Raw genomic sequence first — 26,752 nt, forward strand, 5'->3', positions numbered from 1 at the left:
AGTTCTTGGAAAAACAGTAAATATTTTCAGTAAGTAATTTTAGGTCAAAAATTGAACTGACTAGGGCTGGGGATATAGCCTAGTGGCAAGAGTGCCTGCCTCGGATACACGAGGCCCTAGGTTCGATTCCCCAGCACCACATATACAGAAAACGGCCAGAAGCGGCGCTGTGGCTCAAGTGGCAGAGTGCTAGCCTTGAGCGGGAAGAAGCCAAGGACAGTGCTCAGGCCCTGAGTCCAAGGCCCAGGACTGGCCAAAAAAAAAAAAAAAAAAAAAAAAATTGAACTGACTAGATAAAAGTACCAACTAAATTTAAAACATACTAGCTCAAAGAAACAGTAAAACTATAAATATTTTAGGAAACTCAAACTTTTGTTTGTGGGGGGACCATTTGTGTATTTTACCAGCTAACTTTGAGGAATTATTAATTTAGCTGATCTTAATCTATACCTTTAAAAAAGTTGAACCAGCCACACATTAAAAAGATAATTTTGTTGAATTGAAACCCCTTTGTACAACTAAATAACTTTTTTAAAAAGATAATTATTCATTATAATACTGTAGTATCAAAGTACTTATGGTCACCAAAATGTTAGTGCCTAAACTTTCTGTAATCAGTACTGTAGGCACATCAGCTACTTAAGTACAAGCCAGTGGGAATGTTTACCAACTGCCTGGCTTTACAGGAACTAGAAACAGAGTGGACTTAGTAAATTTTGAATACCAAACAAGCTTACTCTATAGTTACTGTGAAGTATGAGCCTATCCCTACCCACTTCTCTCTCTTCTATCAAAATATGCCTACTTCCCAAGTAAAGACAAAATGATTCAATCTACACCAGGTGAAGGAATTAACATAATCCATCAAAAGTGAAAAACAGTTTTGAATGTTTGTTCATACTTGTAATAAACAAGGAAAATATTTCAATTAATTAAAACCACCATATAAAATAAGTCACTCCCACTAAAGCCCTTACAGAACACTAAGGAAATTTTAATATGAAACAAGGGAAACCTGGGAATATTGAAAATACAGTACAAAAGTACTCAAAGAGAACTCAAGAAGCCAACTCAAAATCCACACATCCTAGTGTTAACCCTAAATTGCAATCAACTAACCCACATTTTATCATAATCAACTTTTTTCAAAGACATACAAACAATTCATCTATTCCAAAAGACTAACTCTGTAAGTTAAGGACTTTACATTAACTTTATATTGTACTCGGCAAGGGTTTCTGTCCTCCAAATTAGCTCTTACATTCCAGTAAATAGATACAAACTCAAATTGCCTTGTAATTACTGATAGGTAACCTGCTTATGTAATTCTAGTCCACTAAATGTAATTCCATAGAATGTGGTCTTGATTATGTAAAGACTCTAATATTTCTTGATGAATACTATAATTCTCATATCCAAGAGTTACAATTTTTGAAAAGTATGCAATGAACTGAGTATCACTCCCATGAAAGACAAAAAAAAGTATAATTGTTGTCTTATGTATTTTCTAGCAAGTCTTTCAAGCATTCCAGAGAATCTTTTCATATCTCCATTTCTGGAAAGTGAAATCAGAATAGAAGTAATTTGGGAACTTGAAAATGGCATTCTTTTTTTTTTTTCAGCAGATGCCAAATTTTTGACCGACATGGCTCCCACAATTACTTTGTTACCATCAGTCCAGTCAGTTAACAGGTTGTAGGAAAAGATTCGTTTTTTGCAGATACTGCTAAGCTGTTTAAAGAGAAGAAAGAGAGATTAATTTAGTGATTACAAAATGCACAAATATTTAAATATTTTGAACACTTTGTTGATCAGAAGTGTGACTACATTTTAACAAATGTGTACTTTTTAGTAAAGTCTGGTCAAGGAAGTCCAGAAACAAGTCAATATACTAGATAGAAATAGACCATGATGTGTTAATGTTTGAATTCCTGACACTATAGGAAAGCATTAAAATCTGTTTTTCAGTCTAGTTCTGTATCGATAATTTTACCATAGAGGCACGAGGGGAAAAATAAATAAAAAAAGATCCCCTAAATTCTAAAATGTTTCAATCATTACTATAAATAGAACCAAACCTGAAAACAATCTGTTTACATTCCAGAAATCTTCTTTAAGCAAATACTAACCATCCACAACACAATTTTCTAAAAATAGTAAGACAACACTTTTATATTAATCATAACTTTTTTAATTAACAGTTGTGAATAGGACACTTTAAGATACTGTTTACTACATATTGAAATAAACATCTGTTGTAAATTCAGAAACCCAAACATTTACAGTAAAATGTGCTTACACATATGACCCAAATTCATTTAGAGTCCCTACTTAGATAGATCTAAGTACATGCAATTACCATGTAAAAACAAGACCATGAGTTTGATGTAAAAAATGACAAAATCACTAAATCACCAAAACTAGAAAAGAAATAATGAAATGGAAACTAAGAAGAGACAATAAAACATAGGAAACCTAACAAAGCAGCTTTAAACACAGGACAAACTAATCTTTCCATTTTCAAAAGTTCTTAATCATGTAATTCTGCAAACTGCCATTTATAAAATGGCATTCTAAAAAAAAAATCTATACTTGGAATCTGAAAATATCCCAATTCATAAAGCTTTGACTACTACTGCTTCTCTCCAGCTCAAACAATGCGTGAAAAGCACTGATGTTAGGAAGAAAATATTCCGTGATGTAATTTTTAGAAAAACAAACTTACTGATTTCAGAACTTTTTGATTTAAGACCCATAGTCAGCATTAACAATCATCATTTTTCCTATTTTCGCCCAATGTTTTCCAATGTCATGTTAGAGATGAATAAATTCTTTGAGCCCATAACTGAAAGATCAACAAATCTGGTTTTATTATACCATATTTTTATCATTGGTACTGCACAAAATTATATACAAAGAAATATATACAAAAATGTTCAAGTATTAGTTATATTTCAATTCAAGGCTTCTGTTTCAAAAAGCTACATTTAACATATTTCATAAAGATAGCACAAATTAGTCATTTCAAATAATTTTTTCCAACTACTTTGGGTTTATATATATGTATGTGTGTGTGTATGTATATATATATACATATATATATATAATTCAGTAGGCACTAAAAATCCATGCAGCTGCATTGTGAGGGGCTTGCTCCTGCCCTTAGGTATAAGCAGGTCCGTCACTCCAGGTTGAGTTTGGCTACTACCCATTCATTCATGCTCAAGTGCAGTAGATGGTTTTACAAAATATGCCGTGATGCACGGGAAACCAGAGGCCAATTTAGGTCTCAAATCATACTATCTAGCAACAAAACATTTACAGTTGTGCAAGAACAAGAATTTCATTTCCGTAACCAAATAACAAAATAAACAGCTTAACTCGTTAGATAACTTACATCTTTGGACTGCTGGAAAATACTTAATTATGAACATTTTAAAAATAAAAACAGCAGAAGCCCTGATATTACCTCTTTTTCCTCATTTCTTACACTACCTTTTAAAATAAAGCAGGAAATGTGGCCAGCAGCTGGTCCCGTCTCTTCTGCCCCAACAGCTGTATCCACTTTAGCACAAAGAAAAACAAGGATGCTAAATACGTATATACTTGATCAAACAGTGATGTTTCACAAAGAATTTTTAATGCCGTTTACACTGAAGGACACTGTAACTCAATTTATGCAAATGGACACTAAGTATTTGGAAAGAATATGTCCCATCTTTGGAAAAATAGTATCAAGCATACGGGGTGGCCAGAACCACTCATTTTGACAATATTTTTTTAAGTAGGGCAAAAACTTTTAAAAATATGTAATAAGATTCTTTGTGAAGCCTCACTTTACACATATATTCATTCACATTTCACAATCCTCAATATATAATCATACATACATAAATTTAACCTAAGATTTTAATACAACAAAAAATAAAGGAGTACAACAATTTATTCGTACTCAGTGACAGGTTAATCACTGTGCTGGTCCTTAAAAAAACATTTCGTTAAAAAAAAAAAAAACATTTCATTAACCATTGTTGTTCTTCCTCTAAAATACAGAATTCTGGTATGCAAATTATTTTCCAATGTCTCTAATGGTGAAATATTAAAATCTGTCACTCTAGATCGAATAGCTGTATTTTCTATTGGAAACTAAAAGGCATTCTTAAATATTTAGAAGATCACCAGCAAAATAACTATCACATTTTTGCATGCCTCAAATACTAGTCAACCTCTTAAAAGTTGATCTAAGATTGGAATTCCAATTTGCACCTTGTACAACTCGGAACTTCCATTCAACTTCACCTGTTTCACTGTCTCCAAACTGTATCTCTATAAGCAGGTTTCAGTGTACAGTTGGAACCGATGTCATCCAAGGCCATGTCCACACTGGGGACAGAAGAGCTAGGTACACGCAAGTCTGAACAAGGTGACACATTTAACAGCTATGTCGACTAGAAAAAGCATCTTAAATACATTATTGACCAGCACAAGTCTGTTTCCAGGGTGGACAGGGCCCAAAGTAAGATTTTTTCCCCTCCCACTTTCCAAAAGGAAAAAGAAAAAAAATAAAATAAAATAAAAATCACACGCACACAAATTGAGATGTTTGCCCATTTAAAGTAGACTAAAGCAGCAGAGCATGAGCGTTACGTGAAGAGATGGATCCTTACCAGGTTGTGAGGCGGGAACGACTGTTCTGCAACCCCTACAACGGAGCCTGGCAGGAAGGAAATCACCTAAAAAAGAAACTGTCAGAGAGATTTAATAGTCACAGGTTATCATTCGGAGTGGGTTACAGTGTCACATTCATGCTTTTAGCTAAACACTTAAAAGGCTCAATATTACTTTTCTCTCTCCTTCCTCTGACATGTGTCCGGTGAAGATGTCCCACTAAGGTGTTTTGACATGGTGTTGGGAGGGAGCTGAGAGGGGTAAACGCGGGTAAGAGAGCGGATTACTTGACCCTACATTTTCACGGAAGAAGACGCCGCCTTCCGGGCGCACGCCGAGCAGAACTCCACCGACACCTTATCCTTGTCCACATGCAGACACACTCCTCCCGCCGCGTCGTCCTCGTCGGGCGGCTCCGGCGGCTGCTTCCCCACCGGCAGGGCGTAGTCGTGGTCCCCGGCGGGCGAGTCCCTGAAGAGCGAGGTGGTGAGCCGCAGTCCCACGCCGCTCAGCCGGCTCAGCAGGCGGGCCAGCCCCGTCTCGTTGGCCAGCACGGCCCGTAGGTAGCGACTCTCCTCCTGCAGCGCCTGCACGCGTCGGCCCAGCTCCCGGTTCTCGGCCCGCAGCTCCTGGTTCTCGGCTGCCAGGCCGCGCACTCGGCTCTCCAGCCCCATCACGTACTCCTTCTTCTTCAGCCGGTTGAGCCGGGCGGCGGCCGCCGCCGCCTTGCGGGGGCTCTTGGTCGCCGCCGGGCTGGGGTGGTGGGGGTCGTGGCCGCCGCTGCCCCCGCCGCCGCCGCCGCCGCCGCCGCCGCCCCCGCCGCCGCCGCCCGGGGATTTCCTCCGCCTCTTCTCCCCGCCGCCGCCGTCGCCCCCGCCGCCGCCGCCGTCCCCGGCGCCGCCGCCGCCGCCGATGCCGTTCAGCAGCCTCTGCAGCAGGTCCGAGAAGCGCTGCATCTCGGCCGCCGCGGCGGCGTCGTCGTCGTCGTCCCCGCGCCACGGGCCGCCGGGATCCGAGCCTCCGCCCGACGAAGACAGCGGCCCCGGGGAGCCGTGGCCGGCCTCCAGGTGCCAGTCAGGCTGCCGGGGATCCAGCAGGTCGGCCAGCTCCAGCCCGGAGAGGAAGTCCATGTCCTCCGGGTCCTCCTCGCGGGCGCCGGCCGACGCCTCCTCTTCCATCTCCTCCGGGGAGGGCGCGCGCGCCGCCGCCGCCGCCGCCCCGCCGCCGCCGCCGCCGCCGCGGCTCCCCCGCCCCGGCCGCGCCTCGCCCTCGTCGCCCGAGGCCGCCGCCGTCGTCGCCGCCGTCGCCGCCGCCGCCCGGGGCAGCGAGCAGGTCGCGGCGGGCGCGGGGCTGTCGCTGCGGGCCGGGGAGTCGCGGCCCGAGGCGGCCAGCAGCTTGGTCAGGCTGTGCCTCATGGGGGCCCCGCGGCGGGCCCACGCAGGCCCGGCCCCTCCTCACCCTGGGCCTCGCGGGCCCCAGCGCGGAGAGCCAGGGCGCGGGCCCGACGGCGGCCGAGCGGTCGGGGAGGAGGAGGCGATCCCAGGCGCCTCGTGCGTCCGGACGGTCGACCCCCCGCGCCGGGGCGGGGGGCGGGGGGAGGGGGGGGAAAGCGTGGGACGCGAGCACCGAGCGGCGGGACCCGGAGATGACTGGGCCGCGCCGCCCAGACAACGGCCTGGCCGGAAGTCAGTCCTCCCCGCCCCGCCCCGCCGCGCCGCGCCGCGCCGCCTTTCGCGCGCCGCCCGGCCGGCTGTAGCCTCGCGAGACTTGGTGGTGGCGTTGGTGGGGAGACGTCGGGAGGCTGGCTGTCGGGTGACGTCATCCCCACCGGCGCCGACTACGCCACACCCGAAGCCCGCACGCGGAGGACCGCCGGGACCCAGGGGAGCGCCCGTGCGCCGATGTATTTATTTCCTTAAATCGTTTTATTCGTTGTTCATTCCCTCCACGTTTTAATCTTGGTCAATATCCCTGGCAATGTGAATGCTCCGATCGCGGCTGTGATAGACCTTCTTCAGGTACCTCGTTTGATGTCTCATTTCACTTTTCATCTGCTTAGGTTGAGATGCTGGACACTGGAGGGTGCTTTGACTTCGCGTTGGAGACCTATTAGACCCCCTTCACACACTGTCAGCCAAGCCAACCCAACCCGGCAGGCTGCCCTGTGGAAGGAAGCACCAGGTGCTTTGGACACCGGACACTGATGTACAAACTCTCACCCCTGAAAGGCACTAACGAGCCAACAGCCAGCACTAGCACTGCACGGCTTGCCGATCATCACAGACCTCTGCAAATTCTGGATGATGCTGCCCACATTTCCACCCGGGCCAGAATGTGAGAGATTCCTCTCATGGCCCCCGCAGAACTGGCATAAACACAATTCTTTCAAGTTGCTCATTTCGTGAGGGACTGCCCTGGCTGGTGATGTGAGGAAGTGTGCGAGTCTGTGCCTTGAATAAAGAGCCTCCTGTGATTGGTGCAGACAGCCTTGTCCCACCTCCTCGCTCCTGGCTAAATAAACAAGCTGTTCAGCTCACTAAGCGTTTAAGCTACTTGAATTGCTTTTGCCGAAAAGCACTACATCTTTAAGCCCTTGAGCTAACTGCTTGAGTACTCCCTGATCCCAGAAAACAGGAGAAACGCTTGACATTCTTGCTCCTGTGTTCATGTTTTTTTACTCTAAGCCATTCACTTTGTAGTTGCCTTTGACTTCTGGAAGGGTGGGGCTGATCAAAAATAATCTTTATGCAAGGTGCCAGTGGCTCATGCCTATAATCCCTGTTACCCAAGGAGGCCAAGAATTGAGGATTATAGTGCAATGACAGCTTGGGCAGGGGAGCCAGTGAGACTCTTTGTCTCCAATTAACCATCAGAAAGGAAAAGACAGAGCTGTGGCTCCGGTAGTAAAGTGCTAGCCTTGAGCAAAAGAACTCAGGAGGGGCTGGGGATATGGCCTAGTGGTAGAGTGCTTGCCTCGTATACATGAAGCCCTGGGTTCAATTCCCCAGCACCACATATATAGAAAAGGCCAGAAAGTGGTGCTGTGGCTCAGGTGGTAGAGTGCTAGCCTTGAGCAAAAGGAAGCCTGGGACAGTGCTCAGGCCCTGAGTCCAAGGCCCAGGACTGGCCAAAAAAAAAAAAAAAAAGAACTCAGGAGTGCACCCAGACCTTGAGTTTAATCCCAAGGACACATACACACAAATATCTTTATGGCAAGGAACAGAAGCTACCTTCTAAGGAGCTACAGGAAGTGTTCTCTGGATAGATCACCCATCAGGCAACCAGGACAGCTCAAAACTACTCCCCTCAAAAGATGACGGCAATAAGAACTTCTCATGAACCCCTCCATAGTGAATAGGTAGGCTGTAATTTGACTAAGACTGCTTACTAATTATGTATACATACCTCTTTCTCTCTTCCCTTGGTTCTTGGTCTATTTAGATTAAAGGATCCTGGGTCTATCCCCAGAGATGGCTAACGATGGATGGAAACGCTGTCTTCTCAGCGGATGCCCATGTCCTAGAGTAAGTGGCCTTTCTCTGCTCTTCAGTGTTTCTCTATTTGGCATGCACAGGTGAGAGGCCAGACAGCACGTGGAATCTCAGGAATGTGGACACCCCAAACATGCTGGCTCCCTCCCACACTGTGTCTGGTAAAAGGCTTTCCTAGGATGGCCTTTTCTTCTCTACTTTTGATCTTTCTCATCAGTGGCGTGGGCTGAGATGGTAACGCAGAGAAAGGAAAGGGATGGGCAGAGGCGGCGGCGCTCACCACTGCGCGGGCCCAGGGAGCAGCCGTGGAAAGTGGAGCAGAAGTAGCAGCAGCAGAACCGGCACCGGCAACTGTCACCCTGGTGGCAGCAGCGGCAACAAAAAAGCAATGGACAGAAACAAGATCGAAGAGAGAAAATTCGAGATCATTACAAGCTAGGGCTGAAGGAAGCCAGAAGGCTGGAAGGAGTCCGGAAACATGGCCCACAAGGCCCATCCCTGCCAGGGCTGTAACACTAGAGATGGCTGCTTCTCCCAGATAATTACAGAAAACCCACTGAGAGGACATGACCCATGGAAGTGCTTTTCCTCACCTACCCATCGTTTCTACCCAGGTAGAATAGGACATCACACTGCAAAGCTGTTTTTGCTGAAAATCACTGTCTTTCCAACTTGTGTCCACAAACCACCCAAAAGGAGGATAAAAACTTAGTAGGGATTTCACTGGAACCCTGCAGAAGCAAAACCTTGTAAGTTTGCAGCAGTTGTGTAACACAAAACGAAAATAAGACAACAACAGGGGGCTGGGAACATGGCCTGGTGGTAGAGTGCTTGCCTCGCATACTTGAAGCCCTGGGTTCGATCCCACATATATGGAAAAAGCCAGAAGTGGTGCTGTGGCTCAAGTGGTAGAGTGCTAGCCTTGAGCAAAAAGAAGCCAGGGACAGTGCTCACGCCCTGAGTTCAAGCCCCAGGAGTGGCAAAAAAAAAAGGACGACCAGAACAGGGGTCATCGATATTTTCTGTTACAATTATTTTTCCTTAATACCCATGACCATTTTCTCCTCATAAGATTTAAGTTCTTACCCTTCCCATTTTATTTATTTTATTTGCCTGTTTTAGATGTGCAAGAGGATTTCATTTTGACTACTTTAGATATTTTTACAATAATATTTGATCAGATTTGTTCCCTCCATCACTCTCTCATTCATCCTCCATCAGATACTAAATTCATTAAGGATAGCTTTTTTTTCCAACTACAGGAGAAAATTTTGCGCTCATCCCCTAAGATGTAAATAACTTTTTCAGTTGGAAAACCAGAAGTCAATGCCTGATAGTACCAATAACTTGATGGATTAGGAGTGAATGTTGTCAGCTAAGAAAAGTTAGGGAGTGAATTGTGTCCTCACGAGTGCTCTATTGAAGTCCACACTCCTTATCTCAGTATGACCCCTTATTTGGAAACAAGGTTTTTACAGAGGTCACAAAGTTGAAATGAGGCCATTAAGGTCTAATCCAGTATGACTAGTGCCCTTATAAGATGAAATTGGACACAAATTCAAAAACTGAGAAGATAACGTGGAAATCCATGGAAAGAGGAGTCGTGTGATTGCATGATCTGTAAGGCGAGGAATGCCAAGAATTGCTAGCAAACCCCAGAAGCTACAAGAGGCTTGAAGAAAGGATTCTTCCATAAAGCCATTAATGAGCACAGCCTTCTCTGCAACTTCATTTCTAACTTGTAGCCTCCCTGTACCAAGAGCCCTACATTCCTGTTACTCAAAGCCATCTAGTTTTTGCTACTTTGTTACAGCAGACATATGAGAAAATTGTGTTTCTAAAGGGACTTGGAAATCTTTTCTCTGTACAGTTAACACCACTGTGAGATTCGTGCCATGCTCAGATCTCTGTCATTGATAGTTTTAGCTTCCTGGTGTCCTCTCTTTCCGGTTCTTTAAGGTCAGAGTTCAAAAGCAGACAGTCTGAAATGCACTCTTCCACTCGTACTAACCCCAAGGTAGTTTGTCTGTGATAAGTCTATGTGGCTGAAGGGCCCAGTGGGAAAGGGAGGACTGAGGCAGACGCTCTGGTGGGAACTGAGGGAAACACGCATGGGAGCCTACTGGGATCAACCCAGCGACAGGACCAATTATTTGAATCTCCGGTGACTGTTCATTCCGCAGTCCTAGACGGCGCTGCTTTTGGAACTGTAGTTTTCTTATTCCAGAACAGGAGGTGCTGTGAAGGGTTCTAGGCTATTGTTTCCGCATGCTTTCCTCCTCTGTTGGACATTTACAGATCTTAGCTTAGATACACTTCTAGGAACAAACAAACAAAACCTTCCTATTCTTTTATAACTTGGGTTTGGTGATCCTCCTGTGTATTTTAATGTCATTATTCCTAAACATTTTTCTTACCCACTAGGCTGCAGTTTCAGTGACAATAAGGTCTGTTTTAGTGACATTGTATTCCAACAATTAACATCGCACCTGACCAGTAATCAACTCTGACAAGTAGCTGCTAAATTGATTCAACGTATTAATAAATGAGTCGTAATATTGTGACCTCAGAATGACCGATGGGCTTGCCCTATCTCTACCATCTTTTATTAATGCAAACCAAGACCCAACACCCAAGGTTTAACAGCTTGAGATGAGAAAATATCCTAAGACCTAAAATGTATAGACTTATGAAATCCATGCTATAAGCTAACACAGTAACCTCCTTACATTTAGAGGGGAACACGGAGGAGCGCTGGGAGGCACTCTTTAGAGTGGAACAGGGCATCGTGAATTGCCATATGTTGTCTGATATTTGTGGAGGCAGAAGCTTCTAGCTGAATGACCTGACCCAGATATGTCAGGCCATATTTGGCTTTATCCAAAATATGCCTACCTACTTCTTGGAGAAAGAAATGTCTGCAGGCTTCTGAATCACTTATATAAAAATAGAGCTTACTGGGACGTTAAAAATAGCTACATGGAAGGTTCTTTGATGTTTGTTTTTAATTGTTTTTAAATAGGCAGTATATTTATATAGTTCAAAACTTAAATGTATAGAAATGGATACACTGAAAAGGTTCCTTCTAATTATTTTACTTCACTACTCCTACTAGGATTTTCCAATATTTTAGTGCATGTGAGAATATATTTTTATACTTATTCCAATTACTGCTTCTGTTGCACAAAAGATAGTATATGTATGCATATATAATCTCACGGGGGTTCTATGTCAATACACAAAGAGCTTCCTTTTTTTCTTTTCTTTTTTCTACAGTTGCATTGAATTCTAATGTTAAAGGGCCTAGACTTGGTTTAACCCATTTCAATGGTATGTGAACTCTAATGATACATAAGCTATTTCCTATATTTTGCTATTATAAACACAATGATGTAATGAATTATCTTGTATTATCCTGTTCTCTGACACTTAAAAAAAATGCCTTAGTCAAGTGCCAGTGGCTCATGCCTTTAATCCTAGCTAATATCCTCTCAGGAGCGGAGATCTGGGAGTCAAAAGTAGGAATGTCCATCAGATTCTTATCTCTAATTAACCACTGAAAAGCTGAAAGTGTAGCTGTGGCTCAAGTGGTAGAGCACCAGCCTTGTGCACAGGAGTTCAGGGATAGTGCCCAGGCCCTAAGTTCTAGCCCCAGCTCAACTGAGTCACACATTAAAAAAAAAAAAAAAAATGCCGAGATAAACAACTTATAAGGAAAAATGGTTTATTTTTGGATCACAGGTGTGGTTTCAATGCATGAGTTGCTGATTTGGTAACATGGCTGGAGCATGTGTGAGAGAAAGACACTTCTCATGGCCAAGGAGCAAGCCAGAGAGAGAAAGGAATCAGAGCCCTGTAATTGCCTTTGAGGGTGGCCCCCCAGCGGTGCAAAGACCTTTCATTATGCCTTACCTGTTCAAGGCTCCACCACCCCCCAGGATCAAAATTTTTGGTTTTTGTTTTCATTTACAAGTCTGGGGTTGGAAGCCAGGGCCTGGGCACTGTCCCTGAGCTTCTTTTGCTCAAGACTAGCACTTTACCACTTGAGCCACAGCGCCACTTCTGGCTTCTGAGATCAAGGTTTTAACACATGGACCTAAGGGGATATTTAAGATCCAAACTATAAGAAAATATAAAACTGGCTGGGAATGTGGCTTAGTGGTAGCGTGCTTGCCTAGCATGCACAAAGCCCTGGGTTCGAGTCCTCAGCACCACATACACAGAAAATGCTGGAAGTGGCGCTGTGGCTCAAGAGGTAGAGTGCTAGCCTTGAGCAAAAAGAAGCTAGGGACAGTGCTCAGGCCCTGAATCCAAGCCCCAGGACTGGCAACAAAACAAAACAAAAAAAAGAAAATATAAAACATGAAAAAAATTAACTCGTACAAATAAGAGTGAAGGATAAGATCTGGCAACAAGAAAGGCAGGAAGGCCTTTGTGGCCTGGGGCAGGGGGTGGGGGGGTGAGGGGAAGGCCTTGTGGCCACTACAGTTACATATACAACTAATTATGGCCAGGCACATCTCCAGACCTTTTTTTCTTCAACTAGTTTTTTCCAATTGGGATAAACAGAAGTTTTTGAGACCAAGTGTCAAATAGAGGCACTGTATCTGTACCTAACAGCCCTGGGCTGTTACATTCAATAAAATGTTTGTAGTGGTTGCAAAATAGCATGTAGTTTGTGGTTACCAAGGTGGAAAGTGCTTTTTAAAGCCTATTCTTGGCCACTCTCTTGAATTCTGGCAATTCTTTCAAGACGTGTTAAGGATTAAACAAACAAATACTACTGTTTGCCTGATAGGAATCTAGCAATCCGAGAGCACGCAGTATAGCACACATTGATGGTGGCCCACCAAACGTCCATCTCCTTCCTCCTGCTGGCATTGTCCTGCCTTTCTCAGGTTGCACAGACTGGTCTCCTTCCCCTCCCATAGCTGGATCCTGCTTGGTATAAATCATGGCATCCTGCCCTATAAAAACATTTGGCTGAGATGTTTCCAGTTGACCTAGTTTGGGCTCAATGGATACTTGAAGACAAGCCCCCTTATCGAGGTAGCTCTGTTCTCCTTTGTCGTAGGTCAAGAGGTGAGAATTCAAATGTCTACTCAATTCTTTTGATCTAACAAAGTGGGTAGCAGAGCAATATCTCTGAGGTGACCCAGTCACAGCAACTCCACAGTTTCTGGTCCAAAGATGGCTGGGTAGAATAACAGGCACAGAGGGGTGAGAGCTTCTTTGATAATACAATAGAGTTGAGACAGATTTTCTATGACATTACAAGAAAGAAAGCTACTTGAATTCATCCTCACCGAATAAAGCAGCCAGCTGTCTTCTTTTTCCCCCCTTCATTTTTCCTCTTCAAACTGCCATACATTTTTTGGAAGCAAGCCAGTTACTCTGAGGCACACCGGGCCCCTTGCCCTTCAGTGATCTTACAGGAGATCACACGTACTGACGCAGCACACTGTGTACACATCCTGTAGCTTTAGAGTCTGCTGGTTTTAATTTTAGGGCTACTGCTTTAGTGTGTTGCAAAAGTGTTTGACTAGCAATATAGGTCTGCTTTAGAAAGTTTTGTTTTAAAATTTCATTCTCCAAGGCCATAGTGTAGGGCCCAGTTTATGTTGTGTCAATTCACTCCATTTAGAAGCATCCCTTTATAGAGCAGAATACCACAACTAAGCTGATTGCTCATCCTGGAACATGAGTCAATACACGAGGAAAGTGCCCATTGTGAGGGTGAAATTCAACTGTGGCTGCTTGGATGGTAGCTTGTGTAAGTAGGAAAAGCATAGATTTTAAAGTCAGAATGCTGATCCAGCTACCTAATTGTCAGTGTCCTGTACAAAATACAAGCGTGGAGCCCCTTGTTTAAAACTGAAGAATTTCAGTCAGGTGCCAGTGGTTCAAACATGTAATCCTATCTACTCAGGAGGCTGAGATGTGAGGATGCCAGTTCAAAGCTAGCCCAGGCAGAAAAATCTGTGAGCCTTTTCATCTCCAGTTAACCACCCAAAAGCAAGAAGTGGAGGTGTGGCTCAAGTGTTGAGTGTTAACCTCCAGCGAAAAAGCCAAGCAAGAGCTCATGGCCCTGAGTTCCAGCCCCAATACCAGCACAACACAACAAACAAAACACAAGCTTTTCCTAAGGCTGAAAGAAGAGCATGAAGCCAAGTCTCAGCACTACACAGATAGAACCCCCGCGATACCTTTGCCTCTGGCAATCTCCTCAAAAGCCTCTAGAACTTAGGTAAGTCACCCGAGTCCCACTGTTTCACCCGTAAATGATTTCACTCGCTTGCAGAGATGTCTGAGATGAAGAACACTGGACCGGCACAACATAAGCACACCTTCCTCTCAAGTCTCTGGGTGGGGATTTTTCCTGGTGGTTTGCTAAGCATCTGTCTCTGACCTGGTCTCATTCCTTATTTTCCCTTCAAAAAACGTTAAGGGCCTTAGAGTGAACCTTATAAAATGGCCCATACCTGACCACTTAGGTTCTACAAAATGGGCCATTTGATATGGCTCACCCTTACACAAGTCTTAAGCAGAGCTGTGTGAGTGGGTCTCTATCCCAAGCACCTCCCAGCTTCTCCAGGCACAGGCTGCCACCCGGTGAGGAGGGGGCGGGGGCTGGCACTCCTGTGCACCAAGTCCCCTGGCAGGGTCGCCTGGGTTGGGGTGGGAAGAAGTCCGGGGGTTCGCCCTGTAAGCTCGCAGTGCTTTTCCTTGCTCCCTTCCCTGTCCCCCACTGTTCCACCACACTCTGGCTTTCAGGGTCCCCTCTATTTCGGCCCTCAACCTATTCATGTAGTTTCATCTGTAGTCATGTTTCTCCGTACCTCCTCCTCCCAACTATTTATAACTTCAACAAATATTCTGAGCGTATTCTAAACCTCTTCAATTTCCATGCATGCAATGCTGCCTCAAATTCTTCTCCCTTTTCTCCACTAGATGAAATTCTTTAACGATCAACTTACAGGGAGTCCCCTGCACCAGCCCAGCCCTTTCTCCCAGGAGGCGTATGCTGAGTGCACACTGTCCATCAACTCTTACAACCCCCGGTGAGACACTTCACAGTCAATGCGATGCTTGTCCCTACACTAGACTTGGGGATTCGTCCAAAGCAGGAAGTATTTCTTTCTTCCTGCTTAGACTCTGCCTGCCCCATTGCATGGCATGCGGAAGTCAATAATTACCTTTCCGTGTGAAAGATAATTTCATATTAAATAATAGTTAGGCTGAGGGACTGGGAATGTGGCTTAGAGGTACGGTGTTTGCCTAGCACGCATGAAGCCCTAGGTTCAATTTCTCAGTACCACATAAACAGAAAAAGCTGGAAATGGTGCTATGGCTCAAGTGGTAGAGTGCTACCTTGTTTTGTTTTGTTTTCGCCAGTCCTGGGGCTTGTACTCAGGGCCTGAGCACTGTCCCTGGCTTCCTTTTGCTCAAGCCTAGCACTCTACCTCTTGAGCCACAGCGCCACTTCTGGCTTTTTCTGTTTATGTGGTGCTGAGGAATCGAACCCAGGGCTTCATGTATACAAGGCAATAGAACCCAGGGCTTCATTTATATGAGGCAAGCACTTTACCACTAGGCCAGATTCCAGCCCCTGGAGTGTTACCTTGAGCAAAATGAAGCTAGGGACAGTGCTCAGCCCCGAGTCAAAGCCCCAGGAATGGCAAGGAAAAAAAAAATAGTTGGGCTGAAATCTCAGCTCCCCTAATGACCAAGTGGCTTTAAGCAAATTACTGAAACTGTCTTCTCTTCTTTGAAATAAGAATGTACAAATTACCTTCTCAAATACCCATAAGGATTAAGGAATATAATTCATTCAAGTTGCTTCAGTTTAATAGTAAATAGTATGGGCTCAATGAAGGATACTCAGGGTTAAATTAGTTTCTATATTCTGATTCTTTGTAAGCTTTTAAAAAGAGGAAGGAAATGTCCTTTTAAGCCAGCAATGTGTTTCATTTTGAAGAAAAAATTTTGTATTTAAATGCATAATCTTTCTAAAAGTATAAATATAGTTTACAAACTTGCCTAAGGAAATATCTACTTTAAAAAGTTTTATTAAAATTCCCCAAGTAATATATTTTATCTAATTTGTGTGTAACTCTTGGTACTACTGAGCTCAAATGCATGAGAAACATACTGTATTACAATCTATTTTAAAAAGTATTCATAATATCTATTCATGATCAATTAATACAGGAAAATATGAAAAGTAAGGTATATTTTAACAATTTCCTTTAAAAACTTAAAGAATTTTCTTTCTAAATCTTACATAAATTTATATAACTGTTCCTACAAAATTGGTGTGCTCTTACAAAAGTGCCTTAAATATTCATATATATAATCAGCTTAAATTTTTAAAAGGAAAAAGTTAATTGCAAGAAAGTATACTACTAGAAACTGAAAACGGGGGCTGGGAATGTGGCTTAGCAGTAAAGTGCTTGCCTAGCATGCATGAGGCCCTGGGTTTGATTACTCAACACCACATAAACAGAAAAAGCTGGAAGTGGCGGTGTGGCTCAAGTGGTAGAGTGCTAGCCTGGAGCGAAAAGAAGCGCCAGTTCAAGCCCCAGGACTGGCAAAAAATAAAAATAACCTGAAAAACAATCCTTGTTAGTATGTAAGTCATCATCTGCTATGACCTTTTACACTGACTTGAGGCCTTTTGTCTATTGGCATATTGTGCAATATTTGAGATAGTTTTTCTAAATCCTTAGAAACTTAGAGAACGGAATGTGATCTCCGCTTTTAGGAAAACTTAAAACTTGGTTGATGTAACTAATTTAAATCACACCACTAACTATGGAACGAACGTAAAAGTTAGCTTTGGTAAATAATGATCTAAACTGTTGCCAAGCTAATGCAAAATAAAATCCGACCCGTTCCCTGCACAACATTCCTACTCTCTTCTTCTAACATCTGTTGGCTTATTATCTTTCACTACAGGGCCTAGGAACCATCTATCTAAATGGGTCAAGTGTTCTACCTACTTGTTTTCCATCATGATACATCTCAATCCTGATTCAACTTAAAAAAAAAAAAAAAAGACCCTCAGGATGTATGGCCCCATCTGAGATTGCTAATGAGGACGTGATGAGGGGTGGGAGATACACAGAGCACAATTTAGCAAGACGTCAAAGGCACAGAGGGGTCGCTGGTAAAATCTTGTGTATTCAAGGTTGCATAACTGGAATTCGGTGTTTGCTTTAGCACCGTCGCAACAACATCGGAGCAGCTTTCCACTGAGATGCTTGGGGTTTTTTTTGTTTGTTTGTTTTTTGTACTTGAAAAATTGAAGCCGCAGAGTAGATCTTTGCCCTCGGTGGGATGCAGCATCCTTGCCCTCGGTGGGATGCATCACTGGAGCTAAGGGGGGGACGGGGGGGGGGGCGCCTCCCTAGGGGAAGAGGTGGCGCAGCTTGGCGTTGAGCTCCCGCTCCTTGCTCAGCAGGTCCAGGCTGTGCTTTCGGAAGGCCTCCGACTGCAGCCGGAGCTCGTCGTAGGCTTTCTGGATCCCGTCCACCCGGCGCTGCAGCTCCCGCACCCGCGCGTCGCGGTCCACGGCGGCCGCCTCCTGCTCGAACCGCTCCTGGGCCTGCCTCCGGGCGGCGAGCGCGCCCTCCAGCCGCTCCTCCAGCTGGCGGATCTCCGCCTGCCGGGCCTGCAGCGCCCGGCCCCGCTCCAGCGACAGCTGCAGCAGCTCCTCCTTCTCGCGCGCCGCCGCCTGCAGCCGGGCCTGCAGCTCCAGGCTCTGGCCGCGGTGGGCCTCCTGGGCGCGGGCCAGCTGCGCCTCCGCCTGCCGCTGCTGCTGCTGCAGGCCCTGCAGCTGGCCGCGCAGCTGCTCGGCCTCGCCGGCGTGGGCGCTGGCCTGGCGGCCCTGCAGCTCCCGCAGCTCCCGCAGCTCCCGCTCCCGGGCCTGCGCCTGGCCGGCCTCGAGCGCCTGGCGCCGCTGCAGCGCCTCCAGCTCCCGGGCCAGCGCCTCGCCGCGGGCCGTCAGCTGCGCCACCTGCGCCTCCTTGTCCTGCAGGGCCTGGCAGAAGAGGCGCTCGTGCTCCCGCCGGAGCCGCTCGTTCTCCTCGCGCAGGCGCAGGTTGTGGCTCTTGTGCTCGTCCTTGAAGCGGATCATGCGCTCGTGGTTGTCGGCCAGCGTGCGGAAGCGCTCCTCCAGCGTGCGCGCGCGCTCCCGCTGCGCCGCCAGCGCCTCGGCCGCGCGCGCGCGCCGCTCCTCCAGCTCCGCGTTCAGCAGCTCCAGCACCTCGCAGCGCTCCAGCGCCTCGTCCGCCCGGCGCTTCAGGATGCAGATGAGCTGCGACTGCTCCTGCAGGCGCGACAGGAGCAGCGCCTTCTCGCCCTTCTCCTCCTCCGACAGCCCCCGCAGGTTGGCCAGCGCCTCCTTCAGCCCCGCCAGCTCCTTGAACTCCCCCCCGTCCTCCTCCTCGTCGTCCGCGCTCGCCGGCTTCGGCGCCCCCGCTCCGCGGCGTCCTTCCGGGCCCGGGGCGTCCATCCCGCGCGTCCGCTCGTCCTCCTGAGGCATGAGGCCGCTCTCCTCCGCCGACGCCAGCCGGGCCCGGGCCGCCCTCGGCTCCCCCCCACCCCTACCCCTCCACCCCACCCCGGGCTCCCCCGCCGGCCGGCCGGGCGTTGCTACGGACTCTGCGCGCCGGCCAACCGCCCGGCGCCCCGGCCACGAGCCCCGGGATGGGCGGGCAGGGCGGGACCTCGGAACGCGGCGGAGCAACAGCCGGTAGCGATCGATCGATGGGGGGTGGGGGTGGGGGCGGGCTTGCCGTCCTCACCCCAACCCCCCCCCCTCTGCCCCCCGCAGCGGAGACGCCAACCTCCCCCGCCTTCCCCCCGGGCACCTGGGAGGAGGAAAGGCAACCCGGCTGGGGGTGACGACTCCGCCCCTCGCTTCGTCCGTCGAAAGGAAATTGACCGTCTGCAGGAGCACCCTGCCACACACCCAGGCAACCTCCCAATGCAGAAGGGCAGCCCGGATCTCCGCCCTCCTGCTAGGTGACCCGGCTCACGTTTCCTATTCAAATATTAACAACAACAAACGTGATGCAATTCCCCCCTGCACTGTCCTGATCTGGGAACCGCAGATACTGCAGGAAGTCCTCTCCACTCCTGTTGTTAACCCATTAACAAAATAAGTTTACGGGGGGAAAAAAGGCTGAAGGCACAATATAAATGTGAACAAACAGCCTTAAGATAGAAAAGAAAAACCCTAATGAAACATATCAAGTGCAACGCCAGGTGAATTGGTTAAGTGAAATCAGAGTATTCAAAATGAAACGTAAAAGGAAACGGAGGCAGCAAATCTAAGGCTTGGAAAGGACTTTCTTAGCTGAAGTGATACCTAAGTAAAAGGTTAGACTGAGTTGAAAATCTATGGTATGTATTCTCTCGAGTCTTGGCAGCCTCTTCCTCTTTGCCTGGCCTTCTGCTTCCTAGCAAATGCACCCCCAAAGCTGCCCCTACCGAGCAGGGCCCTGGCCCTGTCTGGGCGGGCTACTCTTCCTGGACACTTTGTCACCCTGCCATAGCCAGTGTACTCAGTTTTTTATTGTTCAGCAGTTACCTCCTCGGAAGGCCTTTTGTGGTCCCCATGTCCAGAGCTGTCCACTCGCCTCTTTCATTGCATCCACAGTTGCCTCCTTGTTATTTGCAGCGGGCACAGGAAGGCGCTCCTGCAGTCGCGTGCATCTCGACAGCGTGAATGGCAAGTGCGGTGCCCATTTGCTTCATTCTTGGAGACGAGGCCAATGCCGGGCCCAGTGGAAGGAGTCAGGCAAATATGTATGAAATGGACAGCAGAAATGAAAATCAAATTGAGAGAAATACCCATAATGAGCACGTCAGACATTTTATCATATATATTAGTAAAACATTACAAGGCCAACTGAGAAATGAATAAGTTCACAAACAGGGGAATAGAAATGCCTGTGCATTGAACCCCAACACTGATCTATCAGTTGAAAATTAAAAGATCATTTCATGTATCAAGTTAATAAAAACAATCCTGTTATTTTATTGCCAGCCGGGACTGGCAAGAGAACAGTGAAATAAGCACTATTCTTTACTGTTGGCAAAACTTAACAGTATATATTAAAAACTTAAAACATTCTTATGTCTTTTGAACTAGGAATTGCCCTTCAGAGGAAATCTTTGCTTGGGAAGTAATCTAAAAGAAAATATTTCATGCAAATCTTTTCATTGAAGTATGATTTGTAATCATTAAAAAGCTAGGAGACAGCTGTTGTGGTTCAAGCTTGTAATCACAGCATTTGGGAGGCAGAGGCAAAAGGATTTCAAGTTCAAAGTCAGCCTGAATTGCGTAGCAAATTTAAAGCTAGCCTGAACCTTAACATTAAACCCTGTCTTAAATAAAACAATAAAACAAAAAACAAGTAAACAAAAAAGGGAGAAAAAAGAGAAGGGAGAAGAGGATGGAAATCAAGGAGAAAGAGAAAAACTGGAAACATAAAAGCCCCCCCCAAAAAAAAGGCAAATAAAAAGTGATATATTCATACAAAAGAAAATTATTCAGTCATTAAACCTTACAATTTTTTGTTTTTGTGGGTTGTGGGGCTTGAACCCTGGGCCTAGTTGTCGTCCTGAGCTCTTCAGCTCAAAGCTAGTGTTCTACCACTTGAGCCACAGTGCCACTTCTGGTTTTGTGGTGGTTCATTAGAGATAAGAGTCTCACAGACTTTCCTACACCTGCTGGCTTTGAACTGCCATCCTCAGATCTCAGCCTTTTGAGTAGCGAGGATTACCGACGTGAGCCACTGGTGCCAGCACATTATAATATTTATAGATAATATTTAATGGCACAGAAAATACTTTTTTTTTTCCCGTCCGTCAGGCTTGAACTCTGGGCTTGGGCACAGCTGTCCCTTAAGCCACAGCACCACCTCCAGTTTGTTGCTAGCTAATTGGAGCTAAGAGTCTCAACGGACTTTCTTGCCTGGGCTGGCTTTGAACTGGGATCCTCAGATCTCAGCCTCCCCGAGTAGCTAGGATTACAGGCGTGAGCCACCAGTGCCTGGCACAGAGTGCTAGCTTTGAGCAAAAGGAGCTCAAGGACAGTGCCCAGGCCCTCAGTTCAAGCTCCACGACTGGGAAAAAAATGAAATTATAAAGCCTAAAAACTTTATCATTCCAGACTAGCTAGTGCAAGACCCTGAATTCAAACCTCAGTACTGAAAAAAAATGCTTAAAATACGAACTTCAAGAAAACACCTCTAGCCAGGCACTAGGGGCTCACACTTGCAATCCTAATTACTCGCTAGGATGAGATTTGGGGAATTCAGGTCAAAGACAGCTTGAGCAGGAAGAGTGTGAGACTCTTATCTCTGATGAACTTCCAAAAAATCAGAAATGGAGCTGTAGCTCAAGTGGTAGAGCACTAGACTTGAGCAAAAAAGCTCAGGGACAGCACCCAGGCCCCGAGTTCAAACCCCAGGACTAACACACTCACAGGAAAAGAAAAGTGATCCAGTTTAATAAAGTCTTAACTTTCAGCAAAGTCTTTGCCTAAAAGTTATGTTGGCAAAAAAGCTCATTAACCTAACTTTTTTTTCTAGAGTTCAGGTTGCTTTCACAAGCTTTCTTCTTACAGCTCGGTGAGATTAACTTTACGATTTGTATTTTCTTTTCCAGAAGAAAAATATTGGACTTTCTGAGCCGCTGGAAATGTTGTGCATAGCGGCCGGAAGGACGGGTGGTTCCTACAGTGCACGCTAGTATCTTGAAGGAGAGAAATCTGAGGATGGGAGGAAGCATGCAGTACAGCCAGTAGGCCCAGGGAACCTAGAACCAGTGCCATTAGTGCTCTAGTGCTGGCTGGATGCGTGGAGGTGAATGAACTAGCAAAAGAAGAACTGAAGAGGAATCATGTACTGTAACGAGGCTCAAGCCAGAACAGGGTTTGCTCTGCTGCTTCTATATCTCAGGGAAACCACAGAGGCCAAACTCATCTTTGCTTTACCCAAGGTTAGAGAGAGTAGAGCCATTACTCCTCCTGAGTGCTTAGGGAGACATTGGAGAGGTTAGCTGATCTACTGACAAAGGAATCCAAGGCTGTAGTATCTATTGAGGAAAAAGGTAAGCACTCTAGTAGTTAAATGACATTTATTGGATATCTGCAATAAGACTCTGCAGTTCCCTAAACCTATATTAAGTCAGTGATATTTTTTAAAACAAACTAGATAGGAGTAATGTTTCACGTACTAAAAACATTGCCAGAAGTTGCTGTAGGAAACTTTTAAAGAATAACTATTAAGCTATCTTTAAGAAAAAGAAAAAAGTAATAAATTTTAATCCATTCTTGCCAATGTGTGTGTGTGTATGTGTGTGTGTGTGTGTGTGTGTGTGTTCGTAGCTTGATACTAGAGCTGTCCCCTTTTTTTGCTCAAGGCTGGCGTTCTACCACTCCAGCCACAACCCCAGATCCGGCTTTTTAGCTGGTTAACTGGAGATAATATTCTTACAGCCTTTCCTGTCTGGCTGGCTTCAAACCCCGTTTTTCAGATCTTAGCCTCCTGAATAGCTAGGATTAAAGGTGTGAACCACCAGCACCAGGCTTTGCCAAGAACTTTCAAAATAAAAATACTTCTTGTAATAATACAGCCAAAGCTTCTCAGTTGGGGAAGTAACACCAAGAGTTACAGTAACAACTCTGAAGAAAGCTGAGCCCAAACATTCAAAGTCTGTAATCCTAGCTACTTGGGAGGCAGAGATTGGAGGATTACAGTTGGAGGTCAGTTGAGTCACACAGATGGACTGAGGGACAGACTCTCCTCTCTCTCTCTCTCTCTCTCTCTCTCTCTCTCTCACACACACACACACACACACACACAGTAGCAAGAATTCATATCACCCAATAGCTGAATGCAATGGTGCACCCATTATCCTAGCAATATGAGGAAATAGAAATAGGAAGATCACAGTGCAGGCCTGCCTGGGCCTAAAGCAAGACTGCATCTCAGAAATCCTCAAATCCTCAACACAAGAAGAGCTGGGGGAGGGGCTCGCGTGAGGGAAGGCCTGCCTAGCAAGCACAAGGCTCTGAGATCAGACCCTAGTATCACAAGGAAAAAACAAAAAACCTCCGCATAAGCATTAGCTCAAGAGAATTCATTAGCCTTGTTAGAGAATTTAGATTGTTAGCATTCCTAATATAAAATATTCTATTTAAAATAAGACCTCAAGGCTAAGTGTGGTGGCTCCCGTCTGTAATCCCAACTACCCAGGAGGTATTGCAGTTCCAAGCCAGCCAAACAAAATTTTAGTGAGAGCTCTCCCTATCTCAACCAGGAAGCTAGGTGTGGTGGCAGTATCTGTAATCAGAACCACTGAGAAACACAGAGAGGAGGATTAAATTCTGAGGCTATCCCCAGAAAAATCACTAGACCCTCATCTGAAAAATAAAAAGCAAAAGCAAAAAAAAAAAAAACCAAAAAAGCAGGAGGTGTGGTATGGCTAAAGTGGTAGAGTACCTGTCAGTAAGCTGAAAGATGTGAGTCCCAACACACACACACACACACACACACACACACACACACCCCACACACACAAATTCAACCAATAAATAAAATATGAAATCAGGCAAACTTGCCGATGTTATTTGTCAGATGATAATTTATTCTAAGAGTTTTACAAAATACTTCATGAAAATTAGATACCCACAGAAAGTACAGTAAAATTAAATGGCTTTTATTCTAATTAAAACTTTGTTGTGAAGCATATATGTGACAACTTTTATGCTGCTTCCTACAGTAAAGTTATGAGAAAAGCAATCATATAGATTGTTCCATTTTGTTTTTAACATACTTCATTGCAGAATGCAGGCTGAAGGCCTACTTTAAAAGAGAACTAAGCCAAAATAAGCCAAGAATTTCCACTTAGAGCCAGTGGGTGGCACCAAAGTACGTTTGAGACCGAGGAAAAGTGAACGTTCTCTTAAGACAGAATCTGCAGTCAATCCAGTCTTGTCCTAATGTAACTTCCGTATTGATTAGTGATGACAGAGTACATAGTTATCTTATTTGTGTGGTTCGGTGATGTCACAGAAGTTCTTCCTCTGCAACTAGCCCAGGGCTTGTGTTTCTGTTGCTCTTTTCTCCAACTACCAATTGGTAAATTCTGCAAGAATCTCAGTAATTGAGTAGGAGGCCTTCACTGTAACGTAAGATTGTAGTGTAAAGCACACGATGGCAAGCTAGAACATTTTGCTGGTTAAAAATATCTCCAATTCAGTTTTCCTAGCTTGGTCAAATCTCTTTAATGTCAGAGTCACAAATAAGTCAGAGGTCTTGTCCTTATTTAAGTTCCTTGGGCCTCTGTACTCAAAGAAACCCATGCAGACTGACTTTAGTGGCAGCAGACAGGAAGCTGGAATCTGTCCATGTGGTGAGTCAGAGACAGCCAAGGCCAGATTCCACCTGTGCTGTCCTTTCCAGGGGAGCAGCTTGTGGGCTCTGAGCTTATTTGGAAATCTTGGCAATTAAAAGCATTCTGAGGGGCAATGTGGCTTCAATCCAAGTGTTGGGGGAATGTACCATCTTCTCCCAGAGAGCAACTTCCTCCGAAGTAGAATCCATCCAGTCCACTTCAGTGCCGTAGCTTTTTCCTGAAAAAGTATAAACCACAAACAGAAGACACTGAGGAAGGTTTGACAGTAAGGAACACATAGAAAAAAAAAAGACCATTTCCATAATTCCCCAAGCCATGATTTCTTCTCGTGCGAATATAAAGGCTAGCTTCCCATCTGTCAGGGACGGAGAGGAGCTGGGAGAGTTCTGCTCCAGGATCAAGGTAGCACTGTATGCCCCCCAGAAAGAAGCTAAGACTTTAGTACCTAGAGCACTCTGTTTCATGTCCTCGCTCTGTTAACTCAATTTCCTGGAATATCAGTTCCTTTGGGAATACTATTAGAAACTGTCGTTTCTATTGTGAGGAATTAAATGGAATGATGTAAATAAAGCACTTAATACAGTGACTGGAATGCACCATAGATGTTAATTATTATAGTTATCCAAAGTATATCTTTACCCTTGAAGAAGCATAAACGTTATCTTTCATTGTGGTGTGTGTAGAGGATGCTATACAGCTGTTCCTCCATTCCCCACCAATAACTTGGGCGCTAGGAGGACAGTCACCGCGCCCTGTTCATTCCCATACCCAGAGTCCCTGGAACACACACTGACATTCTTTCACTAGTCTATTCATTTTACTTCCTAGCTCGCTATTATCACTAGGACAAGGCAAAGCAAGCGGAAAACCTCTCCTCATGCCAGGAGAATGTGGCTCTTGGAGAATTAAACATGGGCCAAATGTTACCTGTCCCAAAGCCAATCCGGAGACCTCCCAAAAACTGGTTTGTTAATTTGTAATGGTCCCAGACAGTGAGCTCCACGCAGGCTTCCCTCAGATCCTCAGGTCTGAACCCATCATACACCATGGTATGGTTGAAGACAGGGTGGGTGGTTTTCCCTACAGCTCTTGTCTTCTGGCGACTTTTCCTACTGGTATCTGGAAGGATGGTACTATAGAAAGAGGCATTATTGTGGGGACATTTTGAGATGGTACAACAGTGAGCATGTGTATTTCCACATACTATAGCACTGGATTGGCAACGGAAGAAGAAAGAACGTGGAGAGTTAGTACTGGTGGTTTGGGGAGGGCAGAGAAGGCAGACAGACTTGCTTTGAATCTTCATGACCACTTACAAGCTACAGATGCTAGGAACAGCTGCTCAACCTCTGCTTCCTCACCTACGGATACTAGGAACAGCTGCTCAACCTCTGCTTCCTCACCTACGGATGCTAGGAACAGCTCTCAACCTCTGCCTCCTCACCTACAGATGCTAGGAACAGCTGCTCAACCTCTGCCTCCTCACCTACAGATGCTAGGAACAGCTGCTCAACCTCTGCTTCCTCACCTACAGATGCTAGGAACAGCTCTCAACCTCTGCCTCCTCACCTACAGAAGGAGAGTGGATGACACGGACTTGCAGAAAGTTGATCTGGCAATTGTTTAACACATTCACAACATAAAGTTCAAATTCTGCATTTAATAAGTGCTTTCATATGGTAGCAATTGCCGGATGGTCTCTTTAAAGCTTAGAAGCACAGTGTATTCCTAATTACCCTACAGAACTAGTGTTATTTAGAATTGAAAAAGAAGAGAATCATCTCCAATTTGCTAGATTTCACTGTGGGAGTAAACATGATTTTTTTGCAATCATTTATGTTTCATTTATGATACCTGAACTCTACTATGTCTCTTGTAAAGACAAGAAGTCATGACAGTAGTCTCAGAATGGAAGACTGATCTAAGTTAAAAAAAAAAATCTTACTAGCTGACATCTACAAAGAGTGAATAAAGTGGCCAGGAATGTGGCTTAGTGGTAGAGAGCTTGCCTCGCATGCATGAAGCCCTGGGTTCGATTCCTAAGTACCACATAAACAGAAAAGGCTGGAAGTGGCACTGTGGCTCAAGTGGTAGAGTGCTAGCCTTGAGCAAAAGAAGCTCAGGGACAGTGCTCAGGCCCTGAGTTCAAGCCCCAGGAT

At 45.5% G+C, this 26,752-nt stretch overlaps 3 protein-coding genes across 18 annotated transcripts in view; all 3 read right to left on the minus strand.

The window, feature by feature from the left end:
* Positions 1 to 305: 305 nt before the first annotated feature.
* Crebzf (CREB/ATF bZIP transcription factor) lies at positions 306 to 6,357 on the minus strand. 5 transcript variants are annotated; one of them, XM_048360279.1, is made up of 3 exons: positions 4,668 to 6,357; positions 3,496 to 3,564; positions 306 to 1,731 (listed from the first exon to the last, which is right to left on the minus strand). In XM_048360279.1, the coding sequence occupies exon 1, from the start codon at positions 6,081 to 6,083 to the stop codon at positions 4,962 to 4,964; it is 1,122 nt and encodes a 373-aa protein (XP_048216236.1). In that variant the 5' UTR covers positions 6,084 to 6,357; the 3' UTR covers positions 306 to 1,731; positions 3,496 to 3,564; positions 4,668 to 4,961. The 5 variants fall into 5 exon arrangements, with proteins under 5 accessions (XP_048216236.1, XP_048216235.1, XP_048216234.1 ...); XM_048360278.1 differs by having other exon boundaries at positions 306 to 2,845; XM_048360277.1 differs by having other exon boundaries at positions 3,496 to 6,357.
* A 10,417-nt stretch (positions 6,358 to 16,774) lies between these two features.
* Ccdc89 (coiled-coil domain containing 89) lies at positions 16,775 to 18,705 on the minus strand. Its single transcript, XM_048359361.1, has one exon. It carries the CDS (start codon positions 18,703 to 18,705, stop codon positions 17,569 to 17,571), a length of 1,137 nt encoding a protein of 378 aa, XP_048215318.1. The 3' UTR covers positions 16,775 to 17,568.
* Positions 18,706 to 24,426: 5,721 nt separating this feature from the next.
* Positions 24,427 to 26,752, minus strand: part of Sytl2 (synaptotagmin like 2) — a 63,524-nt gene continuing 61,198 nt past the window's right edge. For all 12 annotated transcript variants that reach the window (XM_048359356.1, XM_048359357.1, XM_048359355.1 and 9 more), the window contains 2 exons: positions 25,521 to 25,726; positions 24,427 to 24,810 (listed from right to left, as the gene is read on the minus strand). In XM_048359356.1, coding sequence (XP_048215313.1) covers positions 24,665 to 24,810; positions 25,521 to 25,726 — 352 coding nt within the window. In that variant the 3' untranslated portion in view covers positions 24,427 to 24,664. The remainder of the gene's footprint in view (positions 24,811 to 25,520; positions 25,727 to 26,752) is intronic.

This window comes from Perognathus longimembris, chromosome 13, assembly GCF_023159225.1.
Source record: "Perognathus longimembris pacificus isolate PPM17 chromosome 13, ASM2315922v1, whole genome shotgun sequence".
Taxonomy (NCBI): Eukaryota; Metazoa; Chordata; class Mammalia; order Rodentia; family Heteromyidae; genus Perognathus; species Perognathus longimembris.